General features: G+C 47.4%; 1 protein-coding gene and 1 long non-coding RNA gene across 2 annotated transcripts in view; one reads left to right on the forward strand and one right to left on the reverse strand.

The window, feature by feature from the left end:
* PIDD1 (p53-induced death domain protein 1) overlaps positions 1-10912 on the forward strand; it is a 30199-nt gene extending 19287 nt beyond the window's left edge. Inside the window, 7 exon segments of the mRNA XM_075928245.1 lie at positions 2897-3032; positions 3694-3844; positions 6356-6479; positions 7605-7723; positions 8187-8294; positions 9489-9694; positions 10326-10912. Coding sequence (XP_075784360.1) covers positions 2897-3032; positions 3694-3844; positions 6356-6479; positions 7605-7723; positions 8187-8294; positions 9489-9694; positions 10326-10563 — 1082 coding nt within the window. The 3' untranslated portion in view covers positions 10564-10912.
* LOC112544435 (uncharacterized) overlaps positions 1-12387 on the reverse strand; it is a 57410-nt gene that overhangs the window by 16591 nt on the left and 28432 nt on the right. The window lies entirely within an intron of this gene.

Genomic DNA, 12387 nt, shown 5'->3' on the forward strand with positions numbered 1-12387 from the left:
TCTTTCAGTTTCTGATGACTGTGGACTGTAAGAGGTGGGGAAGGGAGCTGTAAAGCTGTGCATCCCCCTGTCCCCTAGTCTAGAACTATTAGTATTGCAGTATCACATGAGAACCCCAGTGAGACTGTGGTAGGCGCTGCCCAGACGCGTAACAGGAAAGACCATTCTTGCTCCAGAGCATTCACAACCTAGACTAGAAGCCACTTTGCAGCTTTTCCCAGAGTGTCTGTTCCCAGGGCGGGCGTATGACTTGGTTGCTGCTCACCGAGGCTCAAACTTCACTTCATGCAGTTTAGGGCAGGAAGTGAGGCCTCATGCAGCCAACTAAAATGGCACATGATAGGTGCTGTGACAATGTAATTTATCTTCAGTTAAATTGATGTCCTGCTCAGAAATGTTTGTCTAGTTGAGATGGGGTGCCCATGTCTGTGCCTTGCCATGGGTCAGCTCTCCAAGAACACCAGCCATGGGCAACACAAGCACTTCCCTCAGCCCAGGTGGGCTCTGCTGACCTTCTGCAAGTTAGTGATCAGCACATGGCAGTCTGTGAGTCCTCCAAGTATCCCCCTGTGGCATCCAACCCCTATTCCGCTAGAGACTCGCATAATTCACAGATCCACTGTTCCCAAAGCAACAGTGCCACCTCCCCCGCCCCTCAGTTTACTTGTCGCAGCTTCATTGAACTCATGGCATGCACAGAGATATAGTGAAAACATTATTTAACACAGAGAGGAGATTCACATGATAGGAAATCTCAGTGTCCTGGAAACTGTTACCTATGCAGTAAAATTGTAACTTGCATTCTGTAACCTAAAATTATTTAACTAGTTACTTTCATTCCTTATAGAGCTAAGCCCACCCCAAATCCTTCCAGTGTATTGCAGCCAGGCTTAGCTGTGACCTTTAGTTTGTCTCCTCAGTGGAAGATCCAAGTTGTACCTCTGTATTCCCAGTGATGCCCCCTCTCCAGTGGCTTCACTTACAAACAAGATAGTCTTCATGATGGTTGGTTTGGGGTCTTTTTCCCCCTTGTGTAATTTCTTTCTTGTCAGCTTCACAATCTCTTGATTATCATTTGGCTCAGCCTGTACTTAGTTCTCCAGTATGACATGGACAATACACACATGGCTTAACAGATACATGTTTCGTTCCTCCCGCCTTGATTGGAGTGTGTTTATAACCTTCTGGTGACCTGTCTTAATTACCTACCTTAGTATTCATACTGAAAAACATGTTCTTGTGACTGGAGTCCTAGAGGAAGGAAGCTGAGGTTATTCAGGTAGGAACAAACTACAAAGAATGGGTCAGGCACCGCACCAAGCTAGTGGTTATTCCAATGCTTAGATTTACCAAGCCAGCACATAACAGCTTCTATATACCTTTCTGCTTACTCAGAAGTCAACAGCACTGTTCCCTTCAGCAACCCAGCCTCAGGCCTTTACCCAGACACTCAAATCAAATATGATGAGGATCACTGAAGAATTTATTCATCAGATAACAAAGTTCTACCAATCCCAAAGGATTGGACACTAACCTCTCAGGTTAATTAATATTTCAGATTGTACCTCAAATACACGCTTACAGCCGGTCCTTATTAACTAAACTAAAATGTATTAAAAAAAAAAAAAGAGAGAGAGTATTGGGTAAAAGCGTTCAGCACGCATACAGGCATGAATACACTTCTGAGATCAGATTCATGGTAGAGATGTTGAGCTTTGTAGTTGCAAAGAGTTCTTACAGAATTAGCCCATAGGTTATAGTCCATTGTCCATATTCAGGGTTAATCCAGATGGGGCTAGAGTTCTCAGTCTTATGATTTAGCTCTGCTCGATGCTTTATCAGGGAAAGCTTTGAGAGGGAAAAGGATCAGGTCCCAAGGGTTCCAGGTTTCTCTTCAGAGTTCAGAGTCTTTAGGCAAACAATAGGCAATCGTGGAGTTATTTCCTGTGTATCACTGGTAATTTATTACATAGATGAACATAAGACAATTGCCCATTTTTCCAAAATGTGCAGGTGATTTGTTACACACTTCAAAGAGACATGAATAGTGTATAGACAGAAACTCTTTGGTTACATTGTTAACTTTCAACACTATATAGTTAAACACATTCGGGAAGTAAGAGTGTAATTATTTAAATGGGTAACCAATAAGCATTAGCTTATCTGTTACCCAAACAGTTACAAACTGGTTCCTGGTCTGGCTCCCAGGGAGCTGACTGCTGCCCTGCGGTGTTGCCTCTGTATTAGAATTAGCAGCGTGACACAGCAGCCACTTCCCCAGAAGCAGGGTGGCAGGCAGGAGTCAGTGCGCGCAGGGAGCTGGCTTAAAAGCTAAAGCTTAAAAGCCGGCTCCCTGCATGCACCATCTCCTGGGGAGCTGGCTGCTGCCCTTTGCTGCTGACTCTATATGAGAGTCTGCAGTGCATGTTGGCAGCTGACTTCCCAGGAGTGGGACCAGCAGCTGGAAGTGCACTGGCTGCTGGCCCTGCTCCCAGGGAGCCAGTGTGTAAACTTGAAACTGCTAAAATTTGTAGTGCTTATATGGTTACAATAAGAACCATTTTTAAACATCCCTAAAACACACAAACATTATTTACCAGTAGGTCCCTAAAGGTTGAATTTGGGTCATTTATCCTTCAGGATGCGTAACCCTTTCTTGTCCGGTGTCACAAATGCGTAACTCCTTAAATATTATTTGTGTATATCTCTCTCTCAGTGATTAGAATGACCAGTGTGTTACAGGTTCTTGGTAGAAGTCTCCCATGCCACCCTTTAGCTCATGCCACGCCTACGCTCTAGCTGTTTTGCATTTGACTTTGTCAAGCAATAAACTATGGAAAAAAAAATCCACGTGCATCTCAAACTAGACTTCAGCTTGTATCTCTCTTGATTTTAGGTCTCACCCTAGATCGCTCTAGGCTGCATCTTCTTCATGGCGACCTGCAAGCCCAAACCTGGGATGACATCACCAACCAGGTGGTCCTGGAGTTCACCCACCTCTATGCGCTGTTTGAAGTCACCCACTTCTCCTGGTGAGCTCTGACGCATTCCTGGGCAGTGTTTGAAGAAGAGGCTCGAAGGTGTATGGCTGTGCCTTGCCCCAGACCTTGGCTCGAGCTTCTGTTTCTGCCAGCTTCCCATCCAGCCCCCTGTGCATTGCGGGGGTTGCTCTTTCCCCTTCTCCTGAAGGGTGGAATGCCGTAGCTTTATACTCTAGCTGGCACTCAGTTCCTCGTCACACAGTATCACCGCGCTGCACAAAAAGCTTGGTTCTGTTTCACTTCATTCCCCTCTCCTCCCACTGGATTGCAATGAGCGCATTCCTGTTGCCCTTGTAGGCTAGGTGTCCCTGAGGGGCCCACACTCCAGCTAGTACGCTCCCACTTAGAACCTATATCCATTCAGTAGTGAGGTTCCTGGCCACCTCTTCTCACAGGTGCCAGAATCCTTCCCTCATCCATAGGTTGTTTAGTGGTTGCTAAGTTGTCTCCCCCACTTTTGAGCTGGGAGTCTGCTTTTTGGTGGATAAACTGAGTCAGGAGGATAAACTGTGCCTGCTCGTAAGCTCCCTCAAAATCCAATCTTGTCTTTCCCCTTTGGTGGAAAGAAAGCGTCACTTGAGACCCACCCTCTCAGGTTCCCGTCCTTGGGCTTGGCAGAGGAATCCCTCCCTCATTTGCTTCCCTTCCCCAGGTATTGGCTGTGGTACACCACCAAGGCCTACATCGGCGGCATTGCCAGGAAGGTGTACAAGAGGCTGCGCATGTACCAGGTGAACTTCATAGCGCTGCAGAGGAAGATAGACCCTGAGCAAGTCTTACTGCAGTGTGTCCCCAAGCACAAGGTATTGCACGCGATGCCCTGCCAAGGGGCTTCAGTTCAGAGCTGCTGGAGAGGGGTGATGGAAGCAATTGTGCCTGTTCACCACAGGGCTCTGCCCATTCGGCCCTTGGCTTCTCAATTTGATTGAGGGTTCCTGTGGCAATGGTGGTTTTTGTGCTACTGCTCTGGTCACGGTACATCTCTCGCAGCCATTTGGTGCAACAGTCACCAGTCTGTTTCAGCCTGACCACTTAACAGTGAAAGTTGTGCTCTCCTGGTATAATCCCCTGGGCTGGCTGGTCCTACTTGTCTATAATTCTTGGCTGTGTTGTAGTCCGGTATTGAAATAAAACTCATTTATAAACAACGGAAGAGAAACTTCCACCTTGGACGTCAGGGGTGAAATCCTGGCTTCGATGAAACTAAAATAGCAAGGTTCCCATGTAACTTCAGTGGCGCCAGGATTTAACCCCCGGAGTCTGTTTCCCTGACAAGGAAGTTCCCAGTGTGGGTCCCAGAGGGTCCCCTGGTAGGATATTACAAGCCCATGTGCAGGATGAGATATGCTGCACAGCATTAGCCTACCTCAAACCATCTTTGAGAAGTAAGAGCTTATAGTCTTCGGGTATTTGCATGCTGCCGCCACAGGATGAGACTTTCTACAGAATTTAGAAAGCATCCTGACCTGAGCTAAGTGGTATTGCAGCAGAGGGGTCATGGAGGGAAAATATCTCCCCATGGCTTAATGTTGGAGGGAAAGGGGAGTGAATAATTTCTTGGTTATAAAGGGTTAAAATTAATCTGTTCAAACAACCAGACACTGCTGTTAATAATGCCAAAGGAATTTTCAACCTCTGATTGCAGTGGTGTTATAGCCATGTTGGCCCTGGGATATGGGAGGGAAAAATTGTGTGAGGTGATATTTTTTTATTGGACCAACTTCTGTGGGTAGGAAGTATAGGTATTTGAGTCACACAGAGCTCTTCTTCAGGGTCTGGGAAGAAAACCGAGCATGTCTGAGCTGCATAGAAGCCTATCCCAACTTATGTTTAGCTTAGACATTCAGCTTCCTTCCTCAAAGCTGAAAATGGAGTTAGACCCAGCTAGTTTCAGCACCGTTAGTGTAGGAAAAGGAGGGCTAGTTAGACTTGGGGCAGTACCACCCACTCCAGCACTGGTCCAACGTAGGCTGGAACAATTCACACCAGGTTTGTATGAACTGTGCTGCCTGCAGGACTAAACATAGACAGTCATTTCTCCCCCACCACAATCTGTGGAGCATACTTGTGTGCATGGACATCATGTGTTCTGTAAGCACGCCTGGGGAGCCACATGATTCTTAGCTACAGTCACTTTTTTAATGGCAATTAGACCTTTAGGGAATGCTGGTTTTGGGGTTTTTTTTTCTCTCTCGGAAAAATAAACACTTTCCATTGGAAGTGCAAGAGAAAAATGTCTTGGACCCATTTCTGTTGTGGGAGGGAGGCTGTGAATGTGCATAGCCTAAATCTGGGGTGGACAATAATGTTCCATGGGGGACCACTTTTCTATGATCTTAATGGAGGTTGCGGGGTCTGGGAGGGAGCTCTGGGTACGAATACAGGAGGGGGTGGGGTGCCAGAGGCAGGCTGTGGTGGGGGAGCACTTTATTATAGGCCAGCAGCCCGGCGGGACCTTCAGGCAGGCTTCCCGCCTGCCTCACCCCTACATGCCACTGAAAGCAGCCAGCTGCTGGGGCAGCATAAGAACGGCCAGACTGGGTCAGACCAATGGTCCATCCACCCAGTATTCTGTCTGCTGACAGTGGCCAATACCAGATGTCTCAGAGGGAGGGGACACAACAGGTAATCCTCATGTGATCCCTCCCCTGTCACCCACCTCCGGAGAAAAAGAGGCTAGGGACACCATTCCTATCCATCCTGACTAACAGCCATTGATGGACCTAACCTTCATGAATCTATCTAGGTCTTTTTTGAACTCTGTTAAAGTCCTAGCCTTCACTGCATCCTCTGGCAAGGAGTTCCACAGATTGACTGTGCGCTGAGTGAAGAAAAACTTCCTTCTGTTTGTTTTAAACCTACTGCCTACTAATTTCATTTGGTGACCCCTAGTTCTTATATTGTGGGAATATGCAAATAACTTTTCCTTATTCACTTTTTCCACACCAGAGCATGTGTGTCCCTGCATGGCATGTGCCCCTTGCAGGGGAGTGGGGAGGGGCAGCAGGTCTCCCCATGTTTCACATGCCTGCAAGCATGGCTCTTATAGCTCCCATTGGCCGGTTTCCATTGGGAACTATGAGGATTGTGCTGAGGGCAGGGGCAGCATGAGGAAACCTGCCTCCCTCCAAGGGGCACGTGCCATGCAGATACACCTGCTAACCCCAGCAGCTGGCTCCGAGAAACTTCCTGAGAGTCCCACTGAGCCACAACGGACTAGTTCCAAATGTTTGGCAGGCTGGATCTGACCTGTGGGCTGTAGTTTGCCCATCCTTGGGCTAAACAGACTCGTGTGTCCCTTTCATCCTTTGTAGGTTGATCCTGTTCTGGGAAAGCTTCATGACCGCTACCAGGGACCAGAGCCATCTGATATTGTGGAGATGTTCGAGGGAGAGCAGTTCTTTGCAGCCTTCGAGCGAGGCATCAGCATTGATGCTGGTATGGCAGAGCCCTCTTGTCCAATCAGCTCCTTCGCTTCCCTCCCAGCAGCTGCTGTTCCGTTCTGTGTTTATTTAGCTGGTCTGGTGAACAGAGCCTAGCATTGCTGCTCACGCTGCCCAACCCATGGCCGGTGCAGCTGTCCTTATCCTGCTCTCCGAAGACAAGTGCCTGCAAGACGTGCTTCTGGTAGTGAATTCTCCCCATGGAATCACTACTGCACTCTGTCCTCATAGCAAACCACCACAACCCCCAGAGGGCTGCAGTCTAGTACAGTGTGTATTTAATACCTAGGTAAGGTGAGTGCACGACCTGTGTTCTCCAGCACACGCTAGCTGATCTAACAGCCATTTCTCTGGGGCAAAAGTCCTTGGAACAGTCCAGCACAAAACTCCTTATGTGGAGTTTAAATGCCCGTTTTGCTGGCCGGTTCCATTTTTACCTTCCTCTTTCACTAATTCAACTTATAGGGGTTGGACTAAAACTACAAGACTATCCTGGTGCACCAAGGGGTGTCGTAGCTGCACGTGGGCCTGTTTCTGATCTCTGATAGCCTGATGTAATTCCACTGTGACTTCATCAAAGGCAGTGGAACCACTCTCGACTTGCACTGGGATAGAGGATCCCAGAATTGGACCCTTTACCGTCGACTCACACCGTACTCGTAGCCTGGTCTCAGTGTAGCCCTCCCCTACACTTGGTCACAGGCATTTGGCAGGACGGTTCGGTATTTGAGTCCTAAGGCAACATGTATAACAGTCTTTTTTCCTTTATCCTTACTCGTATTCTTCCCTCCCCCGCATTAAGGAAATGTCAGAGACAAGTGGTTTATTTTGTGCTAACAGGAGCAGCTGGGAAAGACCGGTGCAATATTTAACCTCAGCATCTTCCCCTCCTTTCTCACTCCTTGAAACTCCTCTTGCTCTGGTGGTGGGTTTTTCTTTTGCTCCTGCATGATCTGCTTCCTCCATGGTCGTGGGGGTCAGCCCTGTGCCATGGGGATGAGCCAGAAACTGGGGAGGAGTGTGTTCTGTTTCTGGGAAGCAGCTGGAGTAACCCTTGACTAGCAGCAGGGAGGCGTTCTGTGCACAGATTAATTGATTGGTTTTCCCTGGCTCTGCTCAGACCGCCCAGACTGTGTGGACGGACGGATCTCATTCATCTTTTACTCACACTTGAAGAACATGAAGGAAATCTATGTGACCTCTGAAGTAGACCGGAAAGGCCAAGCTGTGAAAGGGCAAGTGAGTTTCTCACTAGTCCAAGGTCCAAGTTTTATTTTTCCTCAGTCATTGGCTTTCCTGTGGCATTCCTTGCCGTAGAGCCTGGGGTACGCCATGAATTGAGTATCTGCCTCTCCTCACTAGAGATGGACACGTAAAATATGCCCACCAGAGAGAGCATGGCTCAAATACTAACAGTCCTCCATCGCCCAGGTCAGTGACTATGGTTATCTGCCTGCCCTTAACCCTTGGCTAGTACCAGTAAGGGAGAGCGGGCTAGACTCTATGGTGGATCCTTGTATTCTTGCCACTGGCACCTGCTCTGCTAAATTATATCTGGCACTCAAAGTGGGGAGTGTGTTGTGTTGTGTAGGGACTGGGTGGGAAATGTCTTACATAATCCTTGCCAAATAGAAAACCTGTCGAACAGATAGCTGTTGAAATGCCATCTAGGTCTTACTCTGTGATCTCCCCTGCTTGTGAGGTCTCCTTCTATCGCGGCGAAGTTCCAGACCATGTACCTGAAGATGCCACCAAGAAGAGGAAAGGGCCTGACTCCCACTGGCTGGCCACTCTGCCCATCAAATTGCCTGTGAGTTATAGTCACGTAAGGAGAGCCAAATGTGGACAGGGAAACACTTGTTTCTGTCTGCTAAGCTGAGCGCTCTTGTGGTTGGCCCTGAAACAAGTCAGAAATGTGGGCTGCGGAAACTGCATGATGGAAAGTGAAGAATCCCTTTTCCTTTGAAAATGGGGAGTTTGCGTGCATGTGGTTGCGTGCACGTAACGGGGATGGAGAGAGTAGCTGTGCACGTGTTGTTACATGTCATAAGTGTGAGGGACAGGGTGCCGGTGGTGAGGTCACTTGAGGGTGACCAGGCACAATTGCACCAGCCTTTTTAATACAGCATTTTACTAATGCTCTTTTAAATGGCCTTGGGCACTTTCTGTGTGTCTTTGTCCCCCTCTTCCACAAGGAAGTGTGTGTGTAACTGGAAATATTCTCCAGCTCTCTCTAGTTTATCCACCTTCTCCTGTTTGTTCCATTTAGCACAGTCCTGAGCTGGTATTGATACGATGAAATGTTGCCAAGGATGGACTTTTGCTCCCTGAGTGAGTGAGGGTGCTTGACTAGGAGAGAGCTGGCCAGAACTGAGGACAGCATCTCCCTTGAAAATGAATATGTGAGCAATGGGCATAATTGGGAAGGAGGTTTGTCCAGAACATGGCAGCTCAAAGGAGTTTTGATTAAACCATTGTGTAGAAGTGTGCTGGAATGAGCCTCGAGTGCCTTAAAGGGACCTGCCTGGCCCCGCGCGGTGTCATGGCAAGTTTTATTTCTCTTGAGTAGACACTGACCAGTAAATATTGTTGTCTTTCTTTATACCTCTCCCTAAGGCTTACCCCCAAAGTCCTACACACACACATGGCCTCAGTTTGGGGCCTAGAGTAAAAGCTGTCTTGATGCTGAGGGATGTATGTATACTCAGGAAACAACTGGTAACGGAAGAGAACCTCCAGAGATGGCAGGGAGGGATTTCCTGCTTCCGGCTGTGATTTGTGGGTGCTACGGGACAGAGTGGCAGAGGTGCTCAGCACCCAGAGCTCTCACTTGGAGTCAGTAAACACTGAGGGATCAGCACTTCTCACAGCTGGATCCCATGTGAAATCTAACTTCTCTGCACCTCAGGGAAATACAGTTTGATTAAATGACTTGGGCACTGTTCCTTGTAAGAGGAAACCATTGCAGGTAGGAGCACTTCTCTGTCTCTCTTCCATCAAACAGAAACTGAAATCCCACGGGGGTGAGCATGCAGACCCCAAGAACGGCTTCTCCTTCCCTCCTCTGAACCTGGGGAATGCTGAGACCGGCTACCTGACACAAGCTAATCTACTTGGCATCGCTGGGCGCATTGGAGCCGATTGGCAAACCATTGGCTTGAACCTGGGGCTGACCTATCAGCAGATCCAACGAATAGGATGCAACCACGGGTGAGCTGTGTGTGCAGTGATTGATGTGATGGTCCCATGGACAAACACCTCTTCAGGGGAGGGGTATCTCCATTGGGGCTGGTGGAAAATTTTCCACTGAAATTGTTTGAGCGTGTTAAAATTGGGGTTTTGAGACTTTTAAAAAAAGCCTTAAAAGTGGGTTGGGGGGGGGGGGAGTGTTTTTTAATATAAAAAACCTAAATATTTTCTCTGAAAATTGAAATATTTCAGTTTAGAAATGCTGCCTTAGTGTCTCATGGAAGTTGAGTGCTTCCTGTTTCCATTCCCTTTGGGCAGGCAAGACTACAACTCCTTTGATGCACCATTGCTGGGGACTCCCATGATGAATTGCCTCATCTCTCCAAGAAGGGAGATTCTGGTACATCATGGGAGATGTAGCCTGATGCGGGAGTTCAGGCTGTTGACAAGAATGGGAGCTTGAAGTACGGTGGCAACCCATTCAAATCGAAATAGTCTGGTTTTCAGCTAAAAACGAAGGGTTAGGTAGTGGGAAGATAGTCCCACTGAGTCATTCTACTCTGGCATGATGGGACTTTCTAGGGTCTGATCACAGCATCAGTGCTGTGATGGACGGTGGGCTTGTTATTTCTGTGCTGCTTATTCTCCTCAGCCAGGACCTGGACGGGCAGATCCTGAACATGCTCTTCTCCTGGGCCCAGCAAAACTCTGAGGACCAAAACTGTGTGGAGAAGCTGATCACCGCCATGAAGGAGAGCGGCCGCCAGGACATTGCAGACGAGATTGAGACGATCATCAAGCTGGGAAGGCAGAAATACAGGGCATCCATCCGCCGGGTGGGACTGGACCAGGAGAGCAGCACCGAAGACTCCGCAATAGGCATGGTGTAGCAGAGTTCCGTCGGCTGGCCGCTTCTCGCTGCCGTGTCCCATTTCCTGTGCACTAGATGGCAAGGCTGCATGGGGATGCCCAGCTGATCCACATGCTTCCATGGGAGTGGGGTGGCACCTGCTGGATTGTGATCATCTCCGACTATCCCACTGTGCTCTGCGAAGAGTATGCTAGTGTGTGACTTCTGTTAAGTCCGTGCATGCCAACTTCTCAATGTATTCAAAGCTATGGGAAAAGCTGGTGAGTTCTGAGTTTGGCCTCTCTGGCTATAGCTTTTAGGGGCTTGGACAAACTCAGAGCAGGTAAAAAACGGATAAACCTACATTTTAACAATGTTCCTGAAATAGATATTTATCTATAAGCTTTTTAATGCCTAAACCTACATTCTGCTAATGATTTGGGATCTGAACATTCCTCATCTCATCTCTTCCTGCAGCATTTCTGTAGGGACAGATTCATTTGTCTTCTGGTGGTTGATGTAAAACTTAGTGGGAGAATCCGACTGTACAAGTCTGTGCTGTGACCTCTCAGATCTCCAAGCAAAGGTTGGGTCAGTCGTTGGATGGGGACCTCCAGCTATCTATTTTAGGGTACCTCTGTGATCCCCTATACCATAATGTTTGAGCACGTCACAGTCCTTCAAGTAGGACATTTTAGAAACATTTTAATTTCCCCTATATTTCCTCTGAAAACAGTTTTATGTTTTTCCTTCCAAAACCAAACACACACGCACATCCAAACCCTAAAAAAATTGGTTTTTGGCAGGAGGGGAATTTTGGTGTTTGGCAGAATTTTTCCAGTCTTACCAAATCTTTGTTTTTGTTCAAAAAGCCATTTTGCAATTTTTTTTAAAGTTGTGTTTCCCCTCCCGTCATCTGTGGCACAAAAGGTCTTTTGGGCAAGTCATAGGACCTGGCCGCTCTGGGCTGTTCATTCCATTTTACTTTCTGCAATAAATGAAGAGGCTGGATCCACTGTCCTGGTCAAATGCCCATTTGGAATCGAAGTTACTCCTTGCCTATTTAAAGTTCCGCAGCAGTTTCAGGTAGTATTCACTTCCTTTCTGAAACTCTTTGTGCAGTGTGAAGCTGCAATAGGGAAGCGCAGGTGAGGTTCAGCTGAGAGGTCACAGCACTCCTTCCTGGGTGTGCTTTTCAAAGCACAGTGGGATAAAATTGCTAATCAGGTCAGAGCCATTGTGGGACCTGAAGAGAATGGTGCTGACATTACCTTTAACCTTCCTAATCTAAGAATCCTGCAAAAGACTGTAAATGAGAATTCCCTATTGACTCCCCCTGCTCTCTAACCCATCTCCTAATGCACTTGAACTAAGGACAATTGGAGCCTTTTCATGGGCTCCCAACAGCTACTGAAATCCTCCATACAAGAGGGGTGCTCCTTAGGAGACTAACTTGAATGGCATATATTGAATCCTGGGAGCAATACTTGAAGATATATCACCACTTCAAAAATCACATTTCTGTTTAAAAATCTTATACCTACTATGATGATTGCAGCTGAAATAAGTTAGCAGAAACAACAATTTCTCTGTCCTCCCCCAAGCCATTCATGCATCATCACTTTTCCTGGTTCCACCTCAAGATGCTTTTGATTTGCTGAGAACTCAAGTATTAACAAGGAAGCAGGAAAATCCTTAACCTTTTCTTGAAGGATTTTTTTTTTTTTTTAAATCTCAGGACATGAAATGTATTGAGTGCTTAAGGTTAAACACTAACTGGTGGGAATTAGGAAGGAACTTCCCCTTTGGTGAAGTTATTCCCCAATTGTCCCCTTGGGTTTCTTGTATCTTTTTTTTTTCAGAA

The sequence above is a fragment of the Pelodiscus sinensis genome, chromosome 4, assembly GCF_049634645.1.
Source record: "Pelodiscus sinensis isolate JC-2024 chromosome 4, ASM4963464v1, whole genome shotgun sequence".
Taxonomy (NCBI): Eukaryota; Metazoa; Chordata; order Testudines; family Trionychidae; genus Pelodiscus; species Pelodiscus sinensis.